Genomic DNA, 26780 nt, shown 5'->3' with positions numbered 1-26780 from the left:
GAACACTGCCCAGTCTAGCACACAGAATCTGCTTACTAAAATGGCGCTGAAATTTACCCATGGCCTACGACGGTTTTTAGGGTCGAGTGGTCTATCTTGCTCCTCTATTATCTTTGGTGGGAATGCAAGGGGGAGTTAAAGTGTTAAGCAACCGGGAGATTGCAGGCGGACTGAGCGTCTAAACACAGCGTTGCTGGAACGCGGTCCGGAGCACGCGGCGGTGTCGCGCTGTAGCCACGCCCCCTCGCACGGCGGCGCATGCGCGCGGACCGCCAGCTTTTGGGTCTGCCGTTTGCCTGTGTCATGTCGGAGAAGAAGCCGCCCGTCGACCTGGGTTTGCTGGAGGAGGACGACGAGTTCGAGGAGTTCCCGGCGGAAGGTGAGGGCGATTCACTGTGGGCGGCTTACCGCTCTCCCACTGGGCTGTACCTCTCCCTCACCCCACTGCACTGGGGACGGAGCTTGGGTGTGAGCCACTGCCCGGGCCTGAGTGTGAGCCTGAGCCTGGCCCTGTGTGAGCCTGAACCCGGGCCTGAGTGAGCCTGAGCCTGGCCCTGTGTGAGCCTGAGCCCGGGCCTGAGTGAGCCACTGCCCGGGCCTGAGTGTGAGCCTGAACCCGGGCCTGAGTGAGCCTGAGCCTGGCCCTGTGTGAGCCTGAGCCCGGGCCTGAGCGAGTCTGAGCCTGGCCTAAAGTGTGAGCCACTGCCTGGGCCTGAGTGAGCCTGAGCCTGGCCCAGAGTGTGAGCCTGAGCCCGGGCCTGAGTGTCTGAGCCTAGCCCAGAGTGTGAGCCTGAGCCCGGGCCTGAGTGAGCTTGAGCCTGGCCTAAAGTGTGAGCCACTGCCTGGGCCTGAGTGAGCCTGAGCCTGGCCCAGAGTGTGAGCCTGAACCCGGGCCTGAGTGAGACACTGCCTGGCCCAGAGTGTGAGCCTGAGCCCGGGCCTGAGTGAGCCTGAGCCTGGCCCAGTGTGTGAGCCTGAACCCGGGTCTGAGTGAGTTTGAGCCTGGCCTAAAGTGTGAGCCACTGCCTGGGCCTGAGTGAGCCTGAGCCTGGCCCAGAGTGTGAGCCTGAGCCCGGGCCTGAGTGAGTCTGAGCCTGGCCTAAAGTGTGAGCCACTGCCTGGGCCTGAGTGAGCCTGAGCCTGGCCCAGAGTGTGAGCCTGAGCCCGGGCCTGAGTGAGTTCAAGTTTTCGTCAGAATAGTACAGCGAAGCACAGAATGCAGACAGTTATAAAATAGGCCAAAGTCAACATGGTTTTGTGAAGGGGAGATCTTGCCTGACAAATCTATTGGGATTTGTTGTGGAAGAAATAACAGGATAGACAAAAGAGAGTTGAAGTTTCAGAAAAACTCTGAAATACGATGCTATATGCGAGGCTGCTAAACAAGATGAGAGCTCATGGGATTAGAGAGAAGATTCTTGCATGGATTCACCTTCTCTATCATGTTCTAGTTTGGCTCAGCCACCAAGCATGACATCCGGAGGCTGCAACGGATCGTTCGCATAGCTGAGAAGGTTGTTGGCTGCAACCTTCCCCCCCCCATTGACGAACTGTGCACTGCAAGGGCCAGGAAGCGAGCGGGCAAGATCATCTCTGACCCCTCTCATCCTGGCCACAAACTCTTCGAAGCACTTCCCTCTAGGAGGTGACTCTGGACTGTCAAAGCAGCCACAGCCAGACATAAAAACAGTTTTTTTTCCACGAGTGATAGTTCTACTGAAAACCCAAAGTCTGTAATCTCTTTTTTGCTCTGGTTTATTTTCACCCACATGTTTAGACCGTAATGGTCTATCCCTATTGTTTTGATGTCTTTATGCTTTATTCTTAATTGTTAACTGTATGTTTGTGTTGTCATTTGTGAGCGGAGCACCAAGGCACATTCCTTGTATTTGCATACTTGGCCAATAAGCTTATTCTTTCTGGTTGGCTGCCAGTGACTAGTGGTGTTCTGCAGAGGTTGGTGTTAGGGCTGCTACTCCACGTTGTATATCAATGACTTGGATGATGGAATTGATAGCTTTCTGGCCAAGTTTGCAGATGATTTGAAGATAGGTGGAGTGGCAGGTAGTGTAGAGTAAGCAGAGAGTCAGCAGAAGGACTTGGACACGTTGGGAGAATGGGCAAAGAAGTAACAGATGGAATACACCAGAGCAAATTGGAGTCATGCATTTTGGCCTTAGGAATAAAGGCATAGACTATTTTCGAAATGCAGGAGAAAATTCAGAAATCGAAGGTGCCAAGGAATGCTGGTGCAGGATTCCCAAAAAGTTAATTTGCAAGTTAAATCTGCAAGGCAAATGCAATGTTAGCATTTATTTAGAGAGGGTTAGAATATACAAACAGGGATGTAATGCAGAGGTTTTATCAGGCACTGGTCAAACTGCATTTGGAGTATTATGAGCAGTTTTATGCCCCATATCTGAGGAAGGATGTGCTGGTGTTGGAGAAGGTCCAGATGAGGTTTGCATCTCTAGAGAACATGGATAGGTGACATATCAGGTTGCAACCAGACTGGGGAGAAAGATAGACATTGAGATGATTTTACTAGTGGAAGAGTTACAAACAAGGGGATGTAGTTAAAAGATAAGAGGCTGCTCATTTAAAACTGAGGTGAATGGAAATTTCCAGTAAATATTGTGAATTTCTGGAATTCTCAGTCCCAGAGGGTGGTGGAGACCAGATCATTGGATAGATGGATGGATATTTGAAAGACTGAGGAATTGAGACAAGGGGAAACTGGCACAATGGTGTAGAGGATCAACCATGATCAATTGAAAGGCAGAGTAGACTGGAGGGCCAGGTGATTCACTGTTCCTTTTGTGTTCTTGATCTCCTATCACATGTACTATCTTCCTGTTGTATTGCCATGTCTCCTTTTAATGTTGTACTATCCAGAAATGTCATACAGTACATTGTTCGGCTCACCATGCCCATCCTGTCCAAGGTTCCTCATGTACACTCATCCCACCTGCCTGCGTTTGGCCCATATCTCTCCAAACATTTCCTATCCATGTACCTGTCTAAATGTCTTTTAAATGTTGTTATCGTGCCGGCCACAACTTCTCCTCTGGCAGCTTGTTCCATATACCCACCATTCTCTGTGTGGAAAAAGTTGTCCCTCAGATTCCTATTGAATCTTTCCCCTGTTACCTTAAACCTATGTCCTCTCATCCTCCTAGGCTCCAAGAAATACAACTCTCCCTACAGCTCAGCCCCTGAAGTCTTGAGATGCTGCCAGTCCCGCTGAGTTATTCCAGCATTTTGTGTCTATCCTTGTAAATCTTCTCTGCACTCTTGACCACCTTATCTATCTGTGATGCCAATTTCAAGGAACTATGTACCTACAATCATAGATCCCTCTACTCCTCAACACTCTGCAGAACCCTGCCATTTATTGTAAAGTTTCTGCCCTGGCTGGATTGCTCAAAATTTAACACCTCGCATTAAACTCCATTAACCATTCCTCTGGATATCACCCCTGCCATCGGGAAGAAAGTACAGGAGCCTGAAAACTAACGGCTAGGTTCAGGAACGGCTTCTTCCCTACAGCCCTTAGGCTATTAAACACTACAACCTCAAATAAGCTCTGAACTACATAGACTATGTTATTATTGCACTATTATTGGGGGTTTTTTAATGTGTACTTATATTGTTTATAGTGTACTATGTTTACATATTCTGTTGTGCTGCTGCAAGTAAGAATTTCATTGTTCTATCAGGGACATATGACAATAAAACACTCTTGACTCTGCCCACCCGCCCAACTGATCAAAATCCTGCTGTACCTTTGATAACCATCTTTGTTATCCACAATACCACCCATTTTAATGTAATCTGCAAACTTACAAATCGTGCCCTATAAGTACTCATCCAAGTCGTTGATGTAAACTGCAAACAGCAATGGGCCCAGCACTGATCCTTGAGGTACACCGTTAGTCACAGCCCCCCAGTCTGAAAAACCTTTTACCATCACCTTCTGCTTCCTCCAATGAAGCTAATTTTTCTATCCAGTCGGCTAGCTCTCCTTGGATCCCATTAACCTTCCAAAGCAGCAAACCATGCAGAACCATGTCAAATGCCTTACTGAAATCCATAATGCAAAGTCTTACATCGTCAAAAAAACTCAGATTCATGAGACACAATCTCCCACATACGAAACCGTTGCTGACTATCCCTAAACAGCCCTTGTTTGTCTAAAAGCATGTATATAGTATACCTCAGAATACTCTCTGGTAACTTTCTGACCACCGACATTTGACTTACTGGCCTATAGTTCAGAGGCTTTTCCTTGCAGCCCTCGTTAAATTGAGGCACAGCGTTTGCCACCCTTCAGTCTTCCAGCACTTCACAGATATTTAATAATGTCTCGTATTGCAGCCAGGGCACCTACAATTTCTTGTCTAGTTTCCTACAGTGTCCTCAGATATATCTGATCAGGCCCGGGAGATTTCTTTACCTTCATATGTGTTAGAATGTTCAGCACTTCCTCAATGGTTACACTGACTCCTTTAATACACCTCCATTGACTGCTTCATGTTCCCCTATCCTCATGTCTTTCTCCACAATCAAAATAGAGGAGAAATACTAATTAAGGACCGTTCCCATCTCTTGTGGCTCCATGCAGAGAAGACTGCTTTGATTCCTAGGGTACCTTTTCTCTCTAGTTATCCTTTTTCTCTTAATGTATTTATAAAATCTCTTTGGAATATACTTTAATATTATCTGCCAGAGCTATCTCCTGCCCCCTTTTTGCCCTCCTGATTTCTTCCGTTAGGGTGCTCCAGAAACTCCTCCAGGGATGCACTTTATCTCAGCTACCCAAACCTGTACCATGCCTCCTTAGTCTTGACCAGACTCTCAATTTCTCTTGTCATCCAAGATTTCTGATGCCCACCTGCCTCGCCCTTCACTCTCACAGGAACATGTATGCTCTAAACTCTTGTCAGCACAGATTTAGAAGCAAACTAGACCAAGTGGACCCCCCCCCCCCCCCCCCCGTTTAAAACTTTAAAATGTGAATAACTTAGAAAAATAACATCGATTTCAATGAAACTTCCATTAGTGCCAAAGTAAGGTGGGCCGAAAACCGTGTACCTTTTTGGCTGTAGTTCAGGAATAAATAAACAAGAGTTTTAATATATAGATGTATGATCTCAATGACCAAGCCTCCACAGCTTTTAGGATAGAGAATTGCAAACATTCGGTACCTTCTGAGTGAAGAAATTTCTCTTCCTTTTGATCTATGGTCACAGCTTATTTTGATAACATGACACTAATTATAGACTCAGTCAGAAGAAACATCCTTCCCACATCCACCCTGTGGAACATCTGAGAATTTTGGAGACACAAGGAACAGAGATGCTAGAATCCTGTATACAATACAAAGTGCTGGAGTAAATTGGTGGGTCAAACAGCATCTCTGGAAGATATGGATGTCTGATGAATGGTCCTGGCTTGAAACATAATTTACACATGTCCTTCAACGATGTTGTCTGACCTGCTGAATTACTACAGCACTTTGTGTTCTATCTAAGAATTTTGGTTGTTTTTCACACTGAAAATGGGGATGCAGTGGTGTTTTCTCAGATGTCTCCAAGAGGTCAGTGTAAGGGCCACTGCTTTTGGATATATTACGGGGTTTCGCATGGGTGTGTGTCGCAAAATTTCAAAATCCGATGACCACTCCACGCTGGCATATCTGGGCAAAGGCTGGCTGACAGATGGCCGATGACATTTAAACCAGAAGTGTGACGTTCACATACATACACGCATGCATGCACACAGTGCAGGAACAGAACGACTTGTGAGCAATTTTGTTTAAAGTAATGCCTTTTGAAAAAAATAATTGAAGTATAGGGGATCTTGGAGAATTGCATTTACTTCTGGTCACCTCGCTTAGGAAAGATGAGAGACCATGGCAAAGGGACCGAAAGGAAGCATAAGGGATTTCTGTTAGTGTTTGGGGAGAGTTGTTCTTGTTGGAAGAAACAGTTTTGAGATTTGATTGGTGTATGAGATCAATACAGATTTAAAGAAGGTAATTAGTTGCTCCCATTGGCAGGGTAATTAGACATTTCAAGGACTAGGAAACACAGATTGAAAATAAAATACATAAGATATGGGAGAGAAATGTGAAGTAAATCGTGAGTGGTGGTCTGGGATTCACTTTGTAATTGTGGTCTATGCTGAATCAGTTGGGCCTTTTAAAAGAAATTGAATAAGCAGATGAGGGATAATAGTTTAAATGGCTGAGGGGAAAAATGTAATAATTTGACTGAATTCATTACTCCACCAAGCAGCAGCATGGACTGGACGGGCTGCGTAACCACCACCTGTGCATTAACAATTCTGATTCTCAGACTTGAACCCAGGGCCTTCACATTCTGGTTACCAACTGAGCCACAGCTGATGCCTAATAAACACCATCACAACACATTTAACTTGCCATTTATTTCCCTGCTGCTATGGAGTCCTGCTGTGTGCAAGTTGGCTGCTGCATTTGCCAACATAGTGAAAATCAAAAGTAATCTGTGAACACCTTTTTTCATGTCCTAAGAAATGTGCCATGTAATAAGCTTGTTATTGCTAAGAATGTTTTACAGCCATTTAATACAGATTACATTATTCTGGAATTCATTCGATTGTGCACTCAATTTTTTTAATTCAGATCAATTTTTGTTTGCTGATAACACTGAGTGGGAGAAGCTCCTTTACAAATAGCTTGTGCTGCTTCCCATCTTTGGCTGGTAACATTTCTAAAATTAAAAATCTGTGTAGTTTGAATTGTACATGAATGTCGTTTCCACTTAAGTTTGCATTGTTTGCTGTTCTGCTACTCATCGACATCGGTTACTGCCAAAACTGTGGTGTGTTGGTGTTATAGTAACCTCTTTAATTTGGAAGCAATGATTTTTTTTTTAAATGCAGCGGCACGGTAGCGCAGCGGTAGAGTTGCTGCTTTACAGCGAATGCAGCGCCGGAGACTCAGGTTCGATCCTGACTGCGGGTGCTGCACTGTAAGGAGTTTGTACGTTCTCCCCGTGACCTGCGTGGGTTTTCTCCGAGATCTTCAGTTTCCTCCCACACTCCAAAAACGTACAGGTATGTAGGTTAATTGGCTGGGTAAATGTAAAAATTGTCCCTAGTGGGTGTAGGATAGTGTTAATGTACGGGGATCACTGGGCGGCACGGACTTGGAGGGCCGAAAAGGCCTGTTTCCGGCTGTATATATATGATATGATATGAAATGTGATGTGTTGCACTTTAGGATGTTGAACGTAAGGGAAGACTATACAGTTAATGGCAAGACTCTTAACATCATTGATATGCAGAGAGATTTTGGAGTCCAAGTTCATAGCTCACTAAAGATAGAAGCACGTAGATAGGGAGGTAAAGAAGGCGTATGGTATGCTTACCTTCGTTGCTAGGGACATTGAATATTAGAGTCAGGAAATCATGATGCAGCTCTATTGGACTTTGGTTGTGCCTCTTTTGATGATTGCGTGCAGTTCTGGTCGCTGCATTACCATGAAAGATGTGGCGGCTTTGGAGAAGGTACAAAGGAGATTTAACAGAATGCTGCCTGGGTTAGAGGATTTCAGCTACAAGGAGATGTTGGATAGATGTGGATCGTTTTGTCTGGAACGTCGGAGCTTGAGAGGATACTTGATTAGACCTGTATAAAATTGAGGCTGAGATAGGTTAGGCAGTTAGAATCTTTTTCCCAGGGCAGAGGGAAATGATGAGATGAGAGGGGAAAGTTTAATGGAGATGTGTGTGGCAAGTTTTTAAACAATGGGGGGCTGGAATACATTGCCAGGGGTGGTGGTGGAGGCAAATATGATGGTGGTGTTTAAGAGGCTTTTGATAGGCACATTGAAGTGTGGGGAATAGATGGATATGGATCCTGTATAGGCAGATGAGGTGAGGTTAACTTGGTATGTGTAAGAAAGAATCTGCAGATGTTGGTTTAAGCCAAAGATAGACACAATGTTGGAGTAACTCAGCGGGACAGGCAGCATCTCTGGAGCGAAGGAATGGGTGACGTTTCGGGTTGAGGCCCTTCAGACTGGTTAGGGATAAGGGAAACGAGAGATATAGCCGGTGATGTGGAGAGATATAGAACAATGAAAGAAAGATATGCAAAAAAAGTAACGATGATAAAGGAAACAGGCCATTTGTATGCTGTTTGCAGTGTGACAATGAGAAGCTAGTGTGACTTGGGTGGGGGAGGGATAGAGAGAGAGAGAGGGAATGCCAGGGCTACCTGAAGTGAGAGAAATCAATATTCATAGCACTGGGAGAACTTGGTATTCTGTTTGACGCAAATGTTGGGGACCGAAGGGCCTGTCCCTGAGTTGTACTCTTCTGTGTTCTAATTTCTACAACTGCACCATAGCAAGTATCACATAGGGACGCATCACAGCTTAGTTTGGCAACTGCTCTGCCCAAAATCAAGATCACCTCTTATTCTAAATTCAGCAATGTATAGAGCTAATTTGTTTAATTTCTCTTCATAGGCCAATCTCATGCAGGGTACAGACCATTCCAGATTGACATTCCAGTCCATACACCATTATCTCTCAAGTAAAATAAGTCTCCATTCTGCCTGGTTGGTCAAGGATGTCGTGGCAATAGTCAGAGAGCATGCACATTCTCCATGGTAATATTCATTCCTGAAACAACAGCCAAAGCACATCATCGAAGCCTTTTGTTTCATTACCTCATTGAGGTGAATAACCTTTCTGTTTGTCTCCATTAACACACTTCATTTAAAGTACTTGAGGAATTCTAATCTTTCAAGTCAGCATTCAAAGCAAAAATATTTAACTCATTAAGTGCACTGATCTTAATCCTATGTAAAATAATATTTCACTCACTCCCTTTTTTAAGAAGAAAGACGGGTATTTTGGTGATATTTTTTCTTTGGTTTGACCCCTTTCAAATGACTATCGATTTTTTTGAATTTAGCTTTTCTTTTTCACTTCACTCTTTAGGTACTGTTAGATAATTGCATGTCATCCGCTCATCTGCTTTCATTTAAAAGTAATTTTTAAAATGCATAAAGCAGTTAATTTTGTGTCTTTTTATTGTAGGCTGGACAGGTTTGGATGAGGATGAGGATGCTCATGTCTGGGAAGACAATTGGGATGATGACAACGTGGAGGATGACTTTTCTAACCAATTAAGGTAAAATTCACTACTGGCTGTTCCCGGTTACAGTTCCCAGATTTCTGGACACCAATGTATACGATTGAGTTCTCAATGTTAAAATTAAATGTCTAATGTACATGCCTATGTTCATTCCTACAAATGGCAGAACCCCTCATCCACTTTTTGTAATTGTTTCATCAGTCGCGTGTGTTTATGCATGGGAAATTTTAATGGTATTGGTGGACCTCAGCGCAGTGTTTGATACAGTGGACCACACCATCCTTATTGACCGTCTCCGGTACGGGGTTGGCGTTGATGGCACTGCCCTGAGCTGGATCGTTTCCTACCTCAAAAATAGGAGTTTCTCCATCAACATAGGCAATTATTCTTCTTCCCCAGCTAGCCTCTCCTGCGGGGTTCCACAAGGCTCCATCCTAGGCCCCATTCTCTTCTCTCTGTACATGCTCCCCCTCGGCCAAATCATTCAAAGGCACGGCATTTCTTTCCACTGCTATGCGGATGACACACGGCTTTATCTCCCCTTGAAACCCAACAACCGGTCAAATTTAATCAGCCTCATGCACTGCCTTGGGGACATAAAATGTTGGATGGCACAGAAATTCCTTCAACTAAATGAGATCAAGTCTGAGGGCCTCCAATTCGGCCCCCCTGACTCCATCAAAACGATAACAGGCAGCCTTGGAAGCCTATCCTCCCTAGTCAAACCGCATGTCAAAAACCTTGGCGTGATATTTGACTCTGCATTAAAGTTTGACAAGCACGTCAACGCAGTGGTAAAAGCCAACTTCTTCCAGCTTCGTACCATAGCTAAAATCAACCCATTCTTCCAATTTGACGACATTGAAAAAATCATCCATGCATTCATTTCCTCCCGCCTAGACTAGTGCAACTCCCTATACACTGGGATCAGCCAATCATCCCTGTCCCGCCTGCAATTGGTCCAAAACGCCGCAGCGAGACTACTGACGGGTACCCGTAAAAGGGACCACATCACCCTGATTCTGGCCCCTCTCCACTGGCTTCCAGTATGGTACAGAATCAACTTCAAGCTCCTATTCACATACAAAGCCCTAAACGGGCTTGCCCACCCCCCCTCCAATATCAAAAATCTTCTAACCCACCACTCTATCTCCAGGTCTCTCAGGTCGGCCGACTTGGGGCTACTCACTATCCCGCGGTCTAGGCTTAAGCTCAGGGGTGACTGCGCTTTTGCGGCTGCAGCTCCTAGACTGTGGAACAGCATCCCTCTCCCCATCAGAACTGCCCCCTCCATCGACTCCTTTAAGTCCAGGCTCAAAACCTATTTCTACTCCCTGGCGTTTGAGGCCCTCTGAGGGGGCGCTGTGAATTGTTTATGTATGTGCTGTTATGTTTGTGTGCCATTGTATGTTCGTTCTTAGTATCTGAACTGATGTACAGCACTTTGGTCAACGTGGGTTGTTTTTAAATGTGCTATACAAATAAAATTGACTTGACTTGACTAAATTGCTTGTTGAAGCTATCTGCTATATAGGGTCAAATTGGAGTTCTGTGTTGCATATCTGGGAGAATACACTATACAAATGAAAGTTACTTTGAGGAAAAATACCTTCTTATAGAACTATTCATAATCTTAAAGTCCGTAATCTACTATTTGTATAAGAGACTAGACTAAGGTGGACCCGTTGGGTCCAAGCCTCTCCTGGGCCAACCCTCCTCCAACTGATGATCTTGCGAGCCTGGCAAACCTCTCCAACTGACGAAGCCTATTGCCGGGCAAGGAATGTCTCTCGGGGCAATGGACGGGCGAGAGGGGGTCAGGGAAAGGGAGAGGGTGCCACTCACCTCGGCCCCGTGCTGCCAGCGTTGCAGCCAGAGCGAGCCGTGGACCCAAAGCCACTCCTGCATTGGTCAAGCACCCTTTCCTCCCCTCCCGCCCCCCCCACCCCAACTCCCCCACCCCAACTCCCCCACCCCAACTCCCCCACCCCAACTCCCCCACCCAACTCCCCCACCCCAACTCCCCCACCCCAACTCCCCCACCCCAACTCCCCCACCCCAACTCCCCCACCCCAACTCCCCCACCCCAACTCCCCCACCCCAACTCCCCCACCCCAACTCCCCCACCCCAACTCCCCCACCCCAACTCCCCACACCACTTTGAACAGGTTAGTTAAATATATTGGATATACTGCTAAGGAATGCAGTGGTGAGTGAAAGTATCAGAAAAATAGAATGGACAGCCAGGGGGGCTATGTGAGGATGCTGTTCATTGACTTTAGTTCAGCATTCAACACAATAGTCCCTAGCAGACTGGTTGAGAAGCTGCTGGAACTGGGGCTTAGCACCCCTCTGTGTGCCTGGGTCCTGGACATTCTCACTGCCAGGCCCCAAGTGGTCAGGATGGGGGAACACACATCTAGCTCCCTCACCCTGAACATGGGATCCCCCCAGGGTTGCCTCCTTAGCCCCCTACTGTACTCCCTGTACACACATGACTGTGGGGCTAGGTTCAGCTCAAACTCCATCATCAAGTTTGCTGATGACACTGTGGTGGTGGGCCGGATCTCCAACAACGATGAGAAGGCCTACCGGGAGGAGGTGGCTGATCTGGCACTCTGGTGTCAGGACAATAGCCTCCTCTTGAATGTCACTAAAACGAAGGAGCTGATTGTGGAGTTTAGAAGGGCTAAACATCCAAGGACGTACACGCCACTGGAGATAAATGGGTCTATTGTGGATAGGGTGAGCAGTTTTAAATACTTGGGAGTCCGCATCACAGAGGATCTGACATGGGCAACGCACATTGCCGCACTGGTGGGTAAGGCAAAGCAGCGTCTTTACCACCTTAGACAGCTGAGGAAATTCAGAGTGTCTCTGAGGATCCTTCATTGCTTCTACTCTGGGACTGTAGAGAGCATCCTGTCCGGCAACATTACAGTCTAGTTTGGGAATAGCTCTGCCCAGGACAGGATGGCCCTGCAGAGAGTAGTGTGTTCGGCAGAACGCACCATGGGAACTACGCTCGTCCCCCTACAGGACCTATACATCAGGAGGTGCAGATCCAGAGCAAGTAAGATTATGAGGGACCCCTGCCACCCCAGTAACGGACTGTTCCAGATGCTACAGTCAGGCAAACGCCTCCGCTGTCACGCTGTGAAAACGGAGAGGATGAGACGGAGTTTCTTCCCACAGGCCATCAGGACTGTCAACTTTTATAACTCCAGAGACTAAATGTTTGTCTACGCTATAGTAACTTATTAACTTTATTTATATGCTGTAACTAATTCTTTTTTGTGCACAATCCACAGGCATTGCCACTTTCATTTCACTGCACTATGTGTATGTGACAAATAAACTTGACTTGACTTGGGGAAATAATTAAGGCAGACTTGGTTAGCTGAATGGTCTTGTGTGCTGTGACATTTCTTATTTAAATTGCAGAGCAAATTAATTTATTTTTATCTTATTTTGTCCTGATGTAAAATTAGTGTTGGGAGTGAAGTGTTTCCAAATTTAAAATCTATCAATTGGGATTGTAGGTTTACCTCTTACTTTTCATGATGATAGCATACCTATTTAATGGAGACGATTTTAAAGGAAGCACTGCTTAAGAAAGAGTCATATCTTCACCTGCAACATAAAACTCCAGTTGAATTTCTAACATGTAGGTATTCCACATCTTCAACATGATCCCATGATATCACATCTACTAAACCCCACCCCTTCTGCTTTCCATAGAGAGCACTCCCTCTGCATCCCCTAGATTCACTTATTGCTTCCCACCCTGCAACCAGAGGAGATGTAACATCTGTCCCTACATCTCCTCTCTCACGTCCAACCGTGGATCCCAGCAGTACTTTCATGTAAGACTGGTTCACGTGCAACTCTTCAAAACTTGTCGATTGCACTTGGTGCTCCTGATGTGGACTCCTTAACATTGGCAAGACTAAGTTGTAGACTAGGTGACCGTTTATTGAATACTCGTGCTTTGTCCACCAAGTCCTGTCGGATCTCCCACTTAGTAATCATTTTAACTCCCTTTCCCATTCCCATACCAATCTTTCGGTCCTGGGCTGCCTCCATTGCCAAAGTGAGGCCACAAGCAATCTGGAGGAAGAGCAATTCGTATTCCGCTTGGGTAGCTTACAACCTTCATGATGCAGCTCCATAAAAATTTGGTTAGGCCGCATTTGGAGTATTGCGTGCGGTTCTGAACCCATTTTCGGAAGGACGTGGAGGCTTTGGGGAGGGTGCAAAGGAGGTTTTCCAGAATGCTACCTGGATTTGAGGGTTTCTACAAGGAGAGGTTTTTGTCTGCAGCGTTGGAGGTTGAGGAGAGACTTGATAGAAGTGTATAAAATTATGAGAGGCAAAGGTAGTCAGTCAGAACCTTTATCCCAGGGTGGAAATGTCCAACACTAGAGGGCATAGCTTTATGGTGAGAGGGCGGAGTTTAATGGAGATGTGCAGAGCAGGTATTTTATACTGGTAGTGATGGAGGCAGATGCAAAAGTGGTGTTTAATAAGCTTTTAGATAGGCACATGGAAGTGCAAGGAATAGAAGTATATGGATCATGTACAGGCAGATGTGATCAGTTTAACTCCGCATGTTTGCCACAAAGTGGGCTGCAGGGCATGTTCCTGTGCAGTTCTATGTTCTAATCCGGTGGTATGAACATTGAAATCTACAGTTTGAGGTAATACTTGCTAATTCCCCATTTTTCCCACTTTCTCTCCCCACTCCCCCAAAGGTATGGCCACATTTCTCCCACCATCTCACATACCTTTGCCCCAATTGCTCCAATCATGTACGGATCAAACCCCGCTCCCCGAAGTCCCAGGCTTTGTCCTTCCCCCCCCCCCCCCCTCTCTTTTCAAGCTTTCTTCCTCCTACTCCAATCAGTATGAAGAGTTACAACCCAAAACGTCATCTGTGCAATTCCCTCCACAGATGCTGCCTGACCCACTGAGTTCCATCAGAACTTTGCTTCGATGTGGACTGTCTTTTATCAGCTGGGTCATTTAGGTAGAGTTAAAGGTATTAATAGAAACTGGTAGGGGTTAATTCAATTTTTTTTCAGTGGACAGAAAACTGGTGGTTGTGAATTAGCTGATGATTTTCCTATTTCAATTAAATAATTTGAACAGCGTGCAAAACCGTCTGCAAATTCACTGGTATTTTTCTTTTCTTGTAAGTATAAAGGAAAAATTACTTTTACTGAAAAGCACAGCTAGGGTTGATTTTTGAAGCAAGAAACCCTGGATTGGATTCTTCTGTCAGTAATAATCCTGAATGGCTGTTTCCCGAACTTCAGACCAGAAGTGATGGGTCTCTGGAGATTGAGGTTGGAGTGATGAAATATTTCCTGTCAAGTGAAAGAACTGTTTATCTATTTTGATCTAAAAGTGAAAGAGAGAGTACACTGCATGCATTGTTTCCTTTAGTATTTCTTTTCAATAAAAACTGCAAATAGTTGGTGGTTTTGTATTACATTTCCCCTAAGACACTTCCATTTTTCAGCATAATTTCAGTGTAATTTTCAGTTTTTCATTTTGAAAGTGTTTCCCTATTTTTGATCGGTTTATAAAATTTCATCTGTAAATGTTACTCTGTTTTAAAGTTGGTTCACGTCTAGACTTTTGTGATTCAGAGAGAATGATTTGTCTTGTCTAGGTAATTTGTGGTTGGGAATGAACAGAAGTGTTCAATTTAGTTCAACTACTAGTTTTATTCCAGCAGTTTTATATTTCTGTCCTTTCAAAGCAAGAGTTCAACTGGCAAACAAATTTATTCAGCAGCTAAACTTTCTGGTCAATCTGAAGCATTAACTCTTCCCCAGATGCTGCCCCACATAAATGTTTTCAGCATTTTGATTTTATATAATTTTGTAGATAATCTTGTCTCCTAAAGACACAAATATTAGTGTATTTTCAACATGTTATCTACAAAATAAAGAATATTCTTATGGCAATTTCTTGCTCTCTTTAAAATTTCTGTGCAAATATAAAGGAAATCAATTGATATTAGGTTAATGTAGGCAGCTGCTTCTGAGATAAAAGGACAGCCTTAATTGAATAGTGGAGCTAAATGGCCACCTACTGCCTCTAATTTTCTAATCTATCTCATATGGATTTAAATAGTCAAATTTAAATCCCATCTGCCAAATTTATTGGAATGAATTTCAGCCTACCTGTCGAGCACCTCTTTCTTTCCCTACTTATGGCAGGGTCTGAAGGTTTATGTTGGCCTCGTCAGAGTTGTTGGAAGCAAGTCATCCTCTATCTTGAAGGCAAGTCAAATTAGAACACAGCATGTTTCCCTTTATTAAGGAGAAATGAAAGCAAAGGAGGGAATATAGTGTGTATAAGAAACTGTAGGTTGCACAAGGTAATGAGGTGGAGGCACCAGTTGCATAAGAATTGCTTGGAAAAAAAGTGCACTGCAGATTGAAACATTCTAGTCCAGCACCCTGAGCCATCCAGGACCACAGAAATTGCCCCTAGTAATTTTCCTCTCGGCAGGAGAGCTGTTCTTTTTAAATCTAGACGCTCCTGAACCATGTAAGCATGCTCCTATTCTTGAAGTTTCCTGCTCCTATTCTTGAAGTTTCCACAAGCCTGAAACTATATCAACTGATATTGCAAATGTTGTATTGGTAGGTTAATTAGCTACAGATTAGTACAGATTTTTGCTTAATTTTACATCATGGTTAGAATGAGTTAATTCATCAGATTTGTACCACAAACTCAAAACATGCTAGACCACAGGACTTGCTGAAGCACAGAATGATGGACCAGAAGGTTAAAACCTGTAGTACTCGTGCATAAACTTTTTAATTGCTGAGCTATGTCATCTTAGTTTTTTAAGCAGCATTGCAACTACAATGTTGGGGAACATTGTTGGCGATGTTGGGGAAGTCCAGAACCAGGGGTCACAGCTTAAGGATAAGGGGGAAGTCTTTTAGGACCGAGATGAGAAAACATTTCTTCACACAGAGAGTGGTGAGTCTGTGGAATTCTCTGCCACAGAAGGTAGTTGAGGCCAGTTCATTGGCTATATTTAAGAGGGAGTTAGATGTGGCCCTCGTGGCTAAAGGGATCAGGGGGTATGGAGAGAAGGTAGGTACAGGATACTGAGCTGGATGATCAGCCATGATCATATTGAATGGCGGTGCAGGCTCGAAGGGCCGACTGGCCTACTCCAACTATTTTCTATGTTACAATTGCATTACAATTCTTTGGTTTAGTGTAGAGATACAGCATGGAAACAGGCCCTTCGGTCCACGCTGACCATCGATCACCCCTTCACACTAGTTCTATGTTATCTCACCTCATCCATTCCCTGCACCCGAGAGGAAATTTTCAGAGGCCAATTAACCTATAAACCCACACTTTGGGATGTGGAAGAAAACCGGGGCACACGGCGGAAATCCACGCATTCGCAGGGAGAATGTACAGACTCCACACGGACAGCAGCTGAGGTCAGGATCGAACCCGGGACTCTGGCGTGACTTGGAGGGAAACATGTTTGAATGCATCTGCTGCCCTTGTTGGTTGAGGTGGTGTGCTTGGGAGTAGCCTGGGCGAGTAACTACAGTGCAGTTTTTAGATGGCCACTGCAGCCTCTGCATGGTGGTGGAGAGGAGAAAAACATGTAGAGTCATTGATGGGCTGGCTGGGCCTTTGAGTTTCTGGTCAGTATGGTTGGCTGGGGAGTTGGGAATGGCACTGAACATCAAGTGGAGGTGGTTCATCTCTTGTCAGAAGGTACAGCAGGCTATAGATCAGCTGCAAAAATTTGTGAAGAAGTGGCAATGGAGTTTAACCCGAGCAATATGAGGTATTACACTTTAGGATGTTGAATGTAAGGGGAGAGTTTACAGTTAATGGCAAGTCCCTTAACAGCATTAATGTGCAGAGGGATCTTGGAGTCCAGGTTAATAGCTCAGGGAGGTACAAGTTGAAAGGGTTGTAAAGAAGGCATGTGGTAGACTTGTATCATTGCTTGGGGCACTGAATATACAAGTTAGGAAGTCATGATGAACTCTAGAGCTTTGGTTAGTAGTCATTTGGAGAATTGCGTGCAGTTCTGGTCACCCCATTACAGGAAAGATGTGGAGGCTTAGAGAGGATGCAGAGGTATTTTACCAGAATGCTGGCTGGATTAGCGAGCTTCAGTTGCAGGGAGTGGCAGAGTCTTTACAGCATGGAAATAGGCCCTTCGGCCAACTTGTCTCAGCTACGCTAGTCCCACCTGCCTGCATTTGGCCATATCTGTCTAAACCTGAAGATAGACACAAAATACTGGAGTAACTCAGCGGGACAGGCAGCATCTCTAAAAAGAAGGAATGGGTGATGTTTCGGTTGAGACCCTTCTTCTGACTGAGAATCAGGGGAGAGGGAGTCTAGAGATATGGAAGAGTAAGGTGTGAAAATGACAGATCAAAGCAGGCGATGATAAAGGTTAGCTATGGGGAAAGTGACAAGGAGGCATACAATCAGTAAAATTAATCAGAAGGACAGTGAAACAAGTCAGAGAACTAGGGTGGGGCGTGGACAGAGAGAAAGGGAAAGCAAGGGTTACTTGAAGTTAAGATAAATCAATATTCATACCACTGGATTGTAAGGTGCCCTAGCGAAATATGAGGTGCTGTTTCTCCAATTTGCATTACAGTGGAGGAGGCCCAGGTCAGTGTGGGAATGGGAGGGGTTAAAGTGTTTAGCAACCGGAATATCACTTAGGCCTAAGTGTAATGAGGGGGAGTGAGGCCCAAGGCAAATTGGAGGAAAGCACCTCATATTTCGCTTGGGAAGCTTGCAACCCAGCGGTATAAATCTTGACTTCCCTAACTTCCAGTAAAATGGGTGAAGAAGGTCTCGCTGGTGCACCTTGCGAGTGGAGTCAGCCGGTCTGTTTCTATTTCCAACATCTATTATAAGGAACTTGGTTAAAAAAAAATTATTGTATTGTCTTTGCAAAAACAGTTAAGAGAGAAGATCGTGAGCATAGTTGATTCTTTCACGGCGGAGGGACTGGAAAGAGGGCTCGCTACTCGCAATGCCATCTGTGGCCACTCAGGGAATTTCAGCTGAGCTCTTGTAATTTTGTCCAGTTTATAGGGCTGGGTGGACCACCAATTGGCGGAAAATGGGTGTTCATTCAACCTGTAGTAGTAGCCCTGGCGCACAGCATAGGTAAGCTCTGATTCATCAGCTGCAAGAGAATAAAGAAGGTCATTGGACAGAGATTTCCAACCTATGTTTAGCTTGATGCTGAAAGATGTCAAAGATACCTTTAAATAGGAGATGAGGAGAAATTTCTTTAGTCAGAGGGTGATGAAACTGGAAGCCTATGGACGACAAGACAATGAATATTGTTAAGGTGGAGATTGACAGATTATTAATTAGTATGGATGTCGGGGTTATAATGGAGAAGGCAGGAGAATGGGATTGATCAATAATTGATCAGCCATTATTGAATGGTGGAGTAGACTTAATGGACTGAATGGCCTAATTCTGCTCCTATAATTTATAAACTTATGTCAAAGGATTTGGAGTCTATGGTGAGGATTCAAAGGGCTACCACCTCCTACCTATATACCACTGTGCTGCTGACTCAGGTGATCTGCCCTGCTACTGGGACAAGATAAACCCAACCATTATGGTGGAGCAGTCTGGCACATTGTAAGGTATTATTTTGTAAGTACAATTGTCAGGCTACTGCCTCACCTGACTGGAGGACAGCTCTGCCAATTTATCCACCAGCTGTGAGATATTTGAGGGGAATTTTGCAGTATTCAAATTCGGTGCCTTAGTCAGTACCAGCTGATCGGTCTCTGTTCCCTTTCTGTTTAAACATAGCCCCAACTGAGTGGCTTTGCAGGCCACTTCAATGGACATTTAAGAGGTAGTGTGTCTGGGGTGACGTATAGGTCAGACGGGGTGAGGATAGCAGAATTCCTCCCCCGCAGAAGTAATTAGATTGGGTCAGATCCTCAGTTGCTTATAGATTGCTGGCCTGTTGTTAGATCATGCTGTTTTCCTATGTGTTGCTATGCCTTCAACACCATAATCCCATCACCAAACTCATGGACCTAGGAATCAGTTACTACCACTGGATCCTTGACTTTCCTGACCTACTGACCACAATCAGTAAGGATGGGTGACTAATACCCCCTCCACAATGATTCTCAAGACTAGTGCCCCACAAGGATGCATTCTCAGTCCCCTACTATACTCCCTATACCCTTGCGATTGTACGGCCAAATTCAGCTCTAATTCCATCTACAAGTTTGCAGATGACACCACTTTACTCTTAACTCTACAATTATTTAGAAGTTTTCATAGACCTTGCACCCCATCCTCACCCAAATACATATTAGATTTTATTTATGTTGTCAGTAATTTGTTCTGGAGTTTGATGGTCCTTTTATCATATCTATTGGTATCCAGATCTCTTTCAGCAAATTATTTTCAACATTTTAAGAATAAACCTCATTGTGGAATGACAAAGTCACAACAATTTTTGTGGAAACTTCTGCCTTGGTTCTTGTTCAGTAAAAAGTGGTATTGTACAACATGAGATTGGTCAACTGATAATTTAAGGTGATATTTTCATTCTGCCTCTTTACTGTATCATCCTTTTATTAAATGCGAATCTATCTTTTTGGCAGAAAATTATCAATTCAAATAAAGTGCATCATTATTATAACTTGTCTAATGAAATCATGGAATGTAGACTTGTTCAAGTCTGAGAAAATATTTCCATATGGAGTAGTTTAGTTTAGAGATACAGCGTGGAAACAGGCCCTCCAGCCCACTGAGTCCGCACTGACCAGAGATCCTGCACATTAACACTATCCTACACACACTAGGGACAATTTACACTTACACCAAGCCAATTAACTTAGAAACCTGCAGGTCTTTGGAGAGTGGGAGGAAACCGAAGATCGCAGAGAAAATTCACGCTATCACAGGGACAACGTGCGAACTCCGTACAGACAGAACCCGTAGTCAGGATTAAACCCGGGTCTACTGGCGCGATAAGGTAGCAACTCTACTGCTGCGCCACCGTGTCGCCCTTGGAGTATGAACTACTGTTTAGCAATGCTGTACTAATGAAAAGACAGAAGAGCTGGGATAGTTATGGAGGAAGGGAATAAATAGAACCTGGGAACTTTGCTATGTACTGTGGATCTTGGATGTTCTCTTCAGCAGAAGGCAAATCTAAGGTTATTTTCTTTTTCATTGCAGGGCTGAACTAGAAAAATTTGGATACAAGATGGAAACTTCATAGCTGAACCAATGATACCAGATGTGAATGTCTTGAGGATGTTGAACAAAGAATTCTGTAAAAAGTTGTAGCTGAACACTACATCAAGGAAAAAATTTGCGCAATATTCTGATGCAAAGAACATTTTTTGTTCTCTTGAATTTTTCTTTTTTTTTCCTTAAATAAAATATTTGAAATGTAACATGGACTGTTTCTGAGTTTCCCATACTTGATTATGGTCATATCTCACAGTATTATGCTGCATTTTGCTGTGGAAAAATTCTACATCCTAAATTGTACAGGTTTCTCACAAGTTACATTTTGAGGTAGAAAGGGCAAGAATTTACTTACTAATGATTTGAGGTTTGAGGTGACATTGATAGCATTTTTAAAATGCTGAACTCTGAAGTGGACTGGGTCATAAATGTCATTTTAGAATTACTTTTGAAGATTACATGATCTAGCATTTCATTTTAACATTGAGCAATTTATTTCACCCTTTGGTTTGATACATCTGTCAATTGGTTTGACATTGCCTTAGAAGTTGTTTTCTTAAGTTCCAAATGAGAGGTACCATATACATTCAAGTTGCTGAAAGTGAAATATGAGAGAATGCGAAACGGTAGAATAAAGTATTACATTTGATTAAAGTAAATAGGTATAAACAGAAACCAACTTCAGAATCGATACACATTTACTATTTGGAAGGGACAATTTCTGAATTGTTTTGTACTTGTGATTATTTTATCCCCCTTATCTCAAAAATAGTCATCTTAGGCAATCTAGGGATAAAGGATAACTTCTCTCCACATTTTTCTTTGAGATAGCTGTTGAGACTGATGTGGGAAGAACAGTCTTTAACAGTGGAGGTAGTTGAGGCAAGTAATGTAACAGCATTTTAAAAAAACACGGAGACATGGTTAAGATGGATGGTTCCCATATTCTTTGACTTTCTAACACTTTTTTGCACAAGTAATGAATAATAACAAATATTTGGGGATTATTCAATTTTTGTGTCTGGGGATTTGAGCAGATAATTTTGAATTTGTATTCATTGGACGTAATCCAGTGCTTTGAGAAAAATAAATGATGTGAAAATTAGGAGTAAAGCACATGCTGTGGCATTCACCAAATTGGTATCTCCAGATAAAAAATTGTCAATCATCCTTTCTTCAGAAATGTTAACCTCTGGTTTCTTTCTCAATGTTTCTATTTTCTGAAGCATCAATTATTAGCCAAGTGTTGACAAAGTCGAAAAACAGCAAATTAGATCCAAAACCGGAATCATCCTTTAATCAAGTTCCTACCCTACCCTATTCTTTGGTAATATAAAATGCAATATTATGGTAAATTATGTGAAGACTAAAGTCAACATAAGACTCAATATTGAGTCGCATAAATGTTTTTCATTAGCTTTAGATATTTCTGGATTTTGGCTAACCTGTTGCTATCTTAAATTATTTTACGAAATTTAAGATGCTGTCAAGTTTTGGGCCAAATTTAAAACTTCGAAGCTATCTAAACATTGTACAAACTTATTCAGAAAATTGTCTAGCTGATCATGAATATTTCATTAGTCATTTATGTGCTTGACTGAATAGTATAAAAAGAACGGCAGCATTCTTTGCACTGCTGATGTCATATAATTAGCATCTAAAAGAAAAAAAATCGATTTTTTGTGAGACTTTTTACATTTACATTTGGTAATACTAAGAATCCAGGTAAAAAGATGGATCTAGTTGTATTGATTCAGTCACGTGGCAAAATGAAAAGCTGATTACTTGGATGATTGATTTGCTACATTTCCCCTCATTTTGCTTCATAAGAGAACATCAAATTAATGTAATGGTGCCATGACACGACACAGAAAAAATCATTCACGCTTTCATTTCCTCCCGCCTAGACTACTGCAACTCCCTATACACTGGGATCAGCCAATCTTCCCTGTCCCGCCTGCAACTGGTCCAAAACGCCGCAGCGAGACTCCTGACGGGTACCCGTAAAAGGGACCACATCACCCCGATTCTGCCCTCTCTCCACTGGCTCCCTGTACGGTACAGAATCAACTTCAAGCTCCTCCTATTCACGTATAAAGCCCTAAATGGACACTCCCCCCCCCCCCCTACATCAAAAATCTTCTAACCCCCCTCTCTAACTCCAGGTCCCTCAGGTCGGCCGACTTGGGGCTACTCACTATCCCGCGGTCTAGGCTTAAGCTCAGGGTTGACCGCGCTTTTGTGGTTGCAGCTCCTAGACTGTGGAACAGCATCCCTCTCCCCATCAGAACTGCCCCCTCCATCGACTCCTTTAAGTCCAGGCTCAAAACCTATTTCTACTCCCTAGCGTTTGAGGCTCATTGAGGAGGCGCTGTGAACTGTTTGCGTGCTACTGTATGTTATATATTTTTTTTCCCATTGGAACCTAATCAGATGTTAGAGACTCCCCCACACTCACCACATTCAAAACATCGCTGAAGTCTCACCTGTTCAGTACTGCCTTCAACCACTGAAGGTCACCTCACCTACTGTCTCCTTTCTCTGTTCATTTATTTATTTACTTATTTATCTATTTATTAATTTCCCTATGTTCTCAAAATCTCTGTAAAGCGTCTTTGAGTATATGAAAAGCGCTATATAAATAAAATAAAAAATGTATTATTAGATGTACAGCACTTTGGTCAACGTGGGTTGTTTTTAAATGTGCTATACAAATAAAATTGACTTGACTTGACATGACGTTTTCTGTAAAATTTATGTGCTCGTGATTCTGTTCAATTGACTGAAACAAAAAACATTTAAAAATATATATATATCTTCTGAAAATAACAGTATAATTTAATTGTTAGTCAATTTTTTCACATTTTTATGACAGTTATTTTTTTCCATGGCTGTTTCTATGTTGTATTCATAACAGGCTTATCCAAACTTCTACTTGTTACTGGAATATTACATTGCTTTATATATATATGCATTAGTTGAGTGAGTGTGTCATAGGGTTATGGGCCTCCAGGACAACAGAAGGAAAGTTGAGACTTTGGAGGGATTTGAATGAAGGAATTTTGTAATTGAATCATTGCTCAACTGATGGGGTGGGTCAGCAGCTCAAGGGTAATGGGTGAAGGGGATTTGTAACTCATCCAATCAATTAACTCGCAGAATGCAAGATGGGTACCTGTGCTCCCATCTTAACAGGGTTCTTATTTTCAATGAACAGAAGCTGAGTTCGCTGGGCTTGTGGAAACCCAGCAAGTAAACAAATATGAAAAAGACCAAGCCATGTATTTCTCGAAACAAGGAACTACAGTTGGTGGTTTTCTTCGCTCCTGGGCGTTCAAGTTGCCGAACCAGGCCGTGATAAAACCAGTCTCTCTACTGTATGCTCTCTACTGTACACCTGTAGAAGTTCTAGAGAATCCTCTCTGACATACCAAATCTTCGTAATCTCAGGAAGTCGAGGCATTGATGTGCTTTTTTAATAATCGCATCTGTGTGCTGGTCCAGGAAAGATCTGTGGAAATATGCACGCCCTGGAATTTTATGTTTTTATGTTCAGATAACAATTTTGATTCACTTAGTAGTTTATTACACTACTAAATAAGGCACATACACTCGCGTATCCCCGAATATTCCCCAAAGTACTCGCAAACCCCGAGTACATAGCAGAGCACGCCGCAGGGTATTATGTTCAAGATCGCCTGATACCATTCGTGACACGGTCCAAGGCTGAGGTTCTCTCACTGAAAGAGCACCCAACACCAATCTTTATGGCATTTCTTATCAGAGCAGACCGAGACAATCATAAGACCTCCTTGCCTGCAACGTTTCTGTGCTACTAGTGGCAGGGGGCGTGGATGGTCTACCCAACTACCCTGCTCACCCAGACATTGTTAGACATAGTTTGGGAACATCTACTCAAAATTGCTGTTTTGTTCACCAACGCAGCCTTTCCCATGCACTGATCGCAAGTGCGAGGAGATAAACTTGTTTTCGTAGACCCTGGAACATGTGGCTGCTAATTTCATTGATAACCTAATTTCACATTTAAGTTGAACTTGTCAGTTTAACCCTGACACTACAACATCCTTCCTCTTTCAAAGTCCACAATCAGTTCATTGGTCTTACTGACATGGAGAGCCAGGTTGTTGTGTTTGCACCATTTGGTCAGTCGGTGGATCTCACTTCTATACTCTGTGACTCATCACAATCTATAATTTGCCCCAACAACGGTGGTGTCATTGGCGAACTTGAAGATGGAGTTTGCACTTTGCGCGGCTACACAGTCATGAGTAGAGAGTGAGTAGAACAGGGGGCTGAGCACACAGCCTTGAGGTGCTCCCGTACTGATTGTTATTGAGGAAGAAATATTTCTGCCAATTCAAACAGATTGTGGTCTGTTGATGAGGAAGTCGAGGATCCAATTGCAGAGGGATGTGCAGAGTCCCAGTTCCGTGAGCTTGGTAACCAGCTTGGAGGGGATGATGGTATTGAAAGCCGAGCTGTTGTCTATAAACACCAGCCTGACATATGTGTTTTTATTGTCCAAATGGTCCAGTGCAGAGTGGAGAGTAGAGAATGGGAAAAGGAGTTAAATGGTTAGCAATTGGGAGGTCCAGTAGGTCTTTGCGGACTGTGTGCAAGTGCATGTACATCTGAGAGACCCAGCCAACTGTTTCGCTGAACACTAGTGCTCGGTCCTTTAGATAACTACCAAAACCAATCCCCATCTTCCCCCTGTGCCTCATCTGGACTAGCACCTATTTCTCACCCCCCCCCCCCCCCCCTTCCACCTACATTCTCTCATCTAGCTTCAAAATTCACAACTCTTACTTTCTGACTTTATCCTTTCCTCTCTTCCAGCTTTCTTCTCCTCCCCCCCCCCCCCCATCAATCTCATGCCCCAACCCAAAACGTCACCTATCCATGTTTTCAGGCAATCTTGCCTGCCCCGCTGAGTTACTCCAAAACTGTGTCTTCTTTCCATGAATGTGTAACATTACTTGGGGGTATTTATTCACAAAGTGCTGGAGTAACTCAGCAAGTCGGGCAGCATCTCGGGAGAGAAGGAATGGGTGACGTTTCGGGTTGAGACCCTTCTTCAGACGGGACTGGTTAAGCAGGAGTGTTTTCTGTGAGGTCAGCAAGACGACCTATTGAAATGGCCTGTATTGCCAACTTCTCCAAGATCTGCTATCTCCCAGATCTTCCATCCTTTGATTCCCCTTTTCTTTGCTATCCTCAACTTCTCCCCCAATCTTTGAACTTTGCAAACTCCTACAATCTCCACTTCCTTGACTCTTATCCACCCCCTATAATTGCTCACTAACCTTGTTCTCCATCATTGCACCCCACCTATCTTCCTTAATTTCAAAGTTTCCAATGCTCTACTACTAACCTGGCACCAGTACCCTGGCTGCTTTACTGGACAATTGGCAGTCAACGTGCCAGCCTGGCTAGCTGTCGGGCAGGAAATCTGCTGGTGGGGGAAAAAATGAAAGCCAGCCAGTAGTTAATTTCTGCTGTAAATCTGGGAACCCATACTTCCCGTGTTCCCGATCTGGAAATACTTGTGTTCCTGCATTTGATTTGTTTTCACTTAATTTCAACTTTAATTGCAACTTTACAATGATAGTCACATCATTCACAGAAGTGGTTCAGAGTTTCTTGCCTTCATGTAAATATAAATTTGGCTACAAAATTGGATCTACATTTAAAATAAAAGAGTCCAACTCTATCGATGGACGGTAAATACAAAAAAGAATTATTAATCTTAAATTTGTTGTTTCATTCAGTCACAGCATGACTGAGTCAGAAAAATGTGATTAAATGTCTAATTACTTGTGTGTGAGTTCGGGTTGGTACTCTTCTGAATCAAATGGTTGTAGGTTCACGTCCACCCCAATGGTTGGAACTCATAATCCAGCCACCAGTTCATTGTATTATTACGAGTTTAGTACTATTGCCATCTAACTATAAAGCATTAAACTGCCTTCCTGTCTACCCCCTGTGGTGGATAGAAATAGAATCCCATGGTACTATTTTGATGTGGGCAGGCAAGTTCTCGATTGTCCAATATTTATGCATCAACCAAACCACACTCAGGCCTTACTTGATCATTGACATTTGTGGGACTCTTCTGTTTACAAATTTTAGAAGATGGCTGTGTTTCAATTAGTTAATTGGCTATTAAGAAGTTTGTGACTTCCTGAGATTGATGGGGTGGTTATTTGTGCAGTGTACCCAGTCTAGAGGAATGGTTATTGGTGCATTGTGCACTAAACAGTGGAGTTATAATTTGCCCACACATATTCAGTGCTGTCTGTTACACACTACTACTGAATGCGTACGTACGGGCA

At 43.5% G+C, this 26780-nt stretch overlaps 1 protein-coding gene across 2 annotated transcripts; it reads left to right on the top strand.

Annotated features, from left to right (window-relative positions):
• The first annotated feature begins 223 nt into the window (after positions 1–223).
• sem1 (SEM1 26S proteasome subunit) lies at positions 224–20634 on the top strand. 2 transcript variants are annotated; one of them, XM_078422417.1, is made up of 3 exons: positions 224–379; positions 9096–9189; positions 20410–20634. In XM_078422417.1, exons 1-3 carry the CDS (start codon positions 259–261, stop codon positions 20450–20452), a joined length of 258 nt encoding a protein of 85 aa, XP_078278543.1. In that variant the 5' UTR covers positions 224–258; the 3' UTR covers positions 20453–20634. The 2 variants fall into 2 exon arrangements, with proteins under 2 accessions (XP_078278543.1, XP_078278553.1); XM_078422427.1 differs by lacking the exon at positions 20410–20634 and having other exon boundaries at positions 9096–9193.
• The last annotated feature ends 6146 nt before the right edge of the window (positions 20635–26780 follow it).

The sequence above is a fragment of the Rhinoraja longicauda genome, chromosome 2, assembly GCF_053455715.1.
Source record: "Rhinoraja longicauda isolate Sanriku21f chromosome 2, sRhiLon1.1, whole genome shotgun sequence".
Taxonomy (NCBI): domain Eukaryota; kingdom Metazoa; phylum Chordata; class Chondrichthyes; order Rajiformes; family Arhynchobatidae; genus Rhinoraja; species Rhinoraja longicauda.
Note: the sequence above shows the minus strand (reverse complement) of the source record. Positions and strands in the feature narration are given on the sequence as shown.

Bases quoted from the DNA above. Each gene is read 5' to 3' on its own strand.
- sem1 (XM_078422417.1), top strand. From the start codon at position 259: ATGCGCGCGGACCGCCAGCTTTTGGGTCTGCCGTTTGCCTGTGTCATG. The intron at 380-9,095 runs GTGAGGGCGATT...TTTTTATTGTAG, and splicing joins CGAGGAGTTCCCGGCGGAAG to GCTGGACAGGTTTGGATGAG. The intron at 9,190-20,409 runs GTAAAATTCACT...TTTTCATTGCAG, and splicing joins GACTTTTCTAACCAATTAAG to GGCTGAACTAGAAAAATTTG.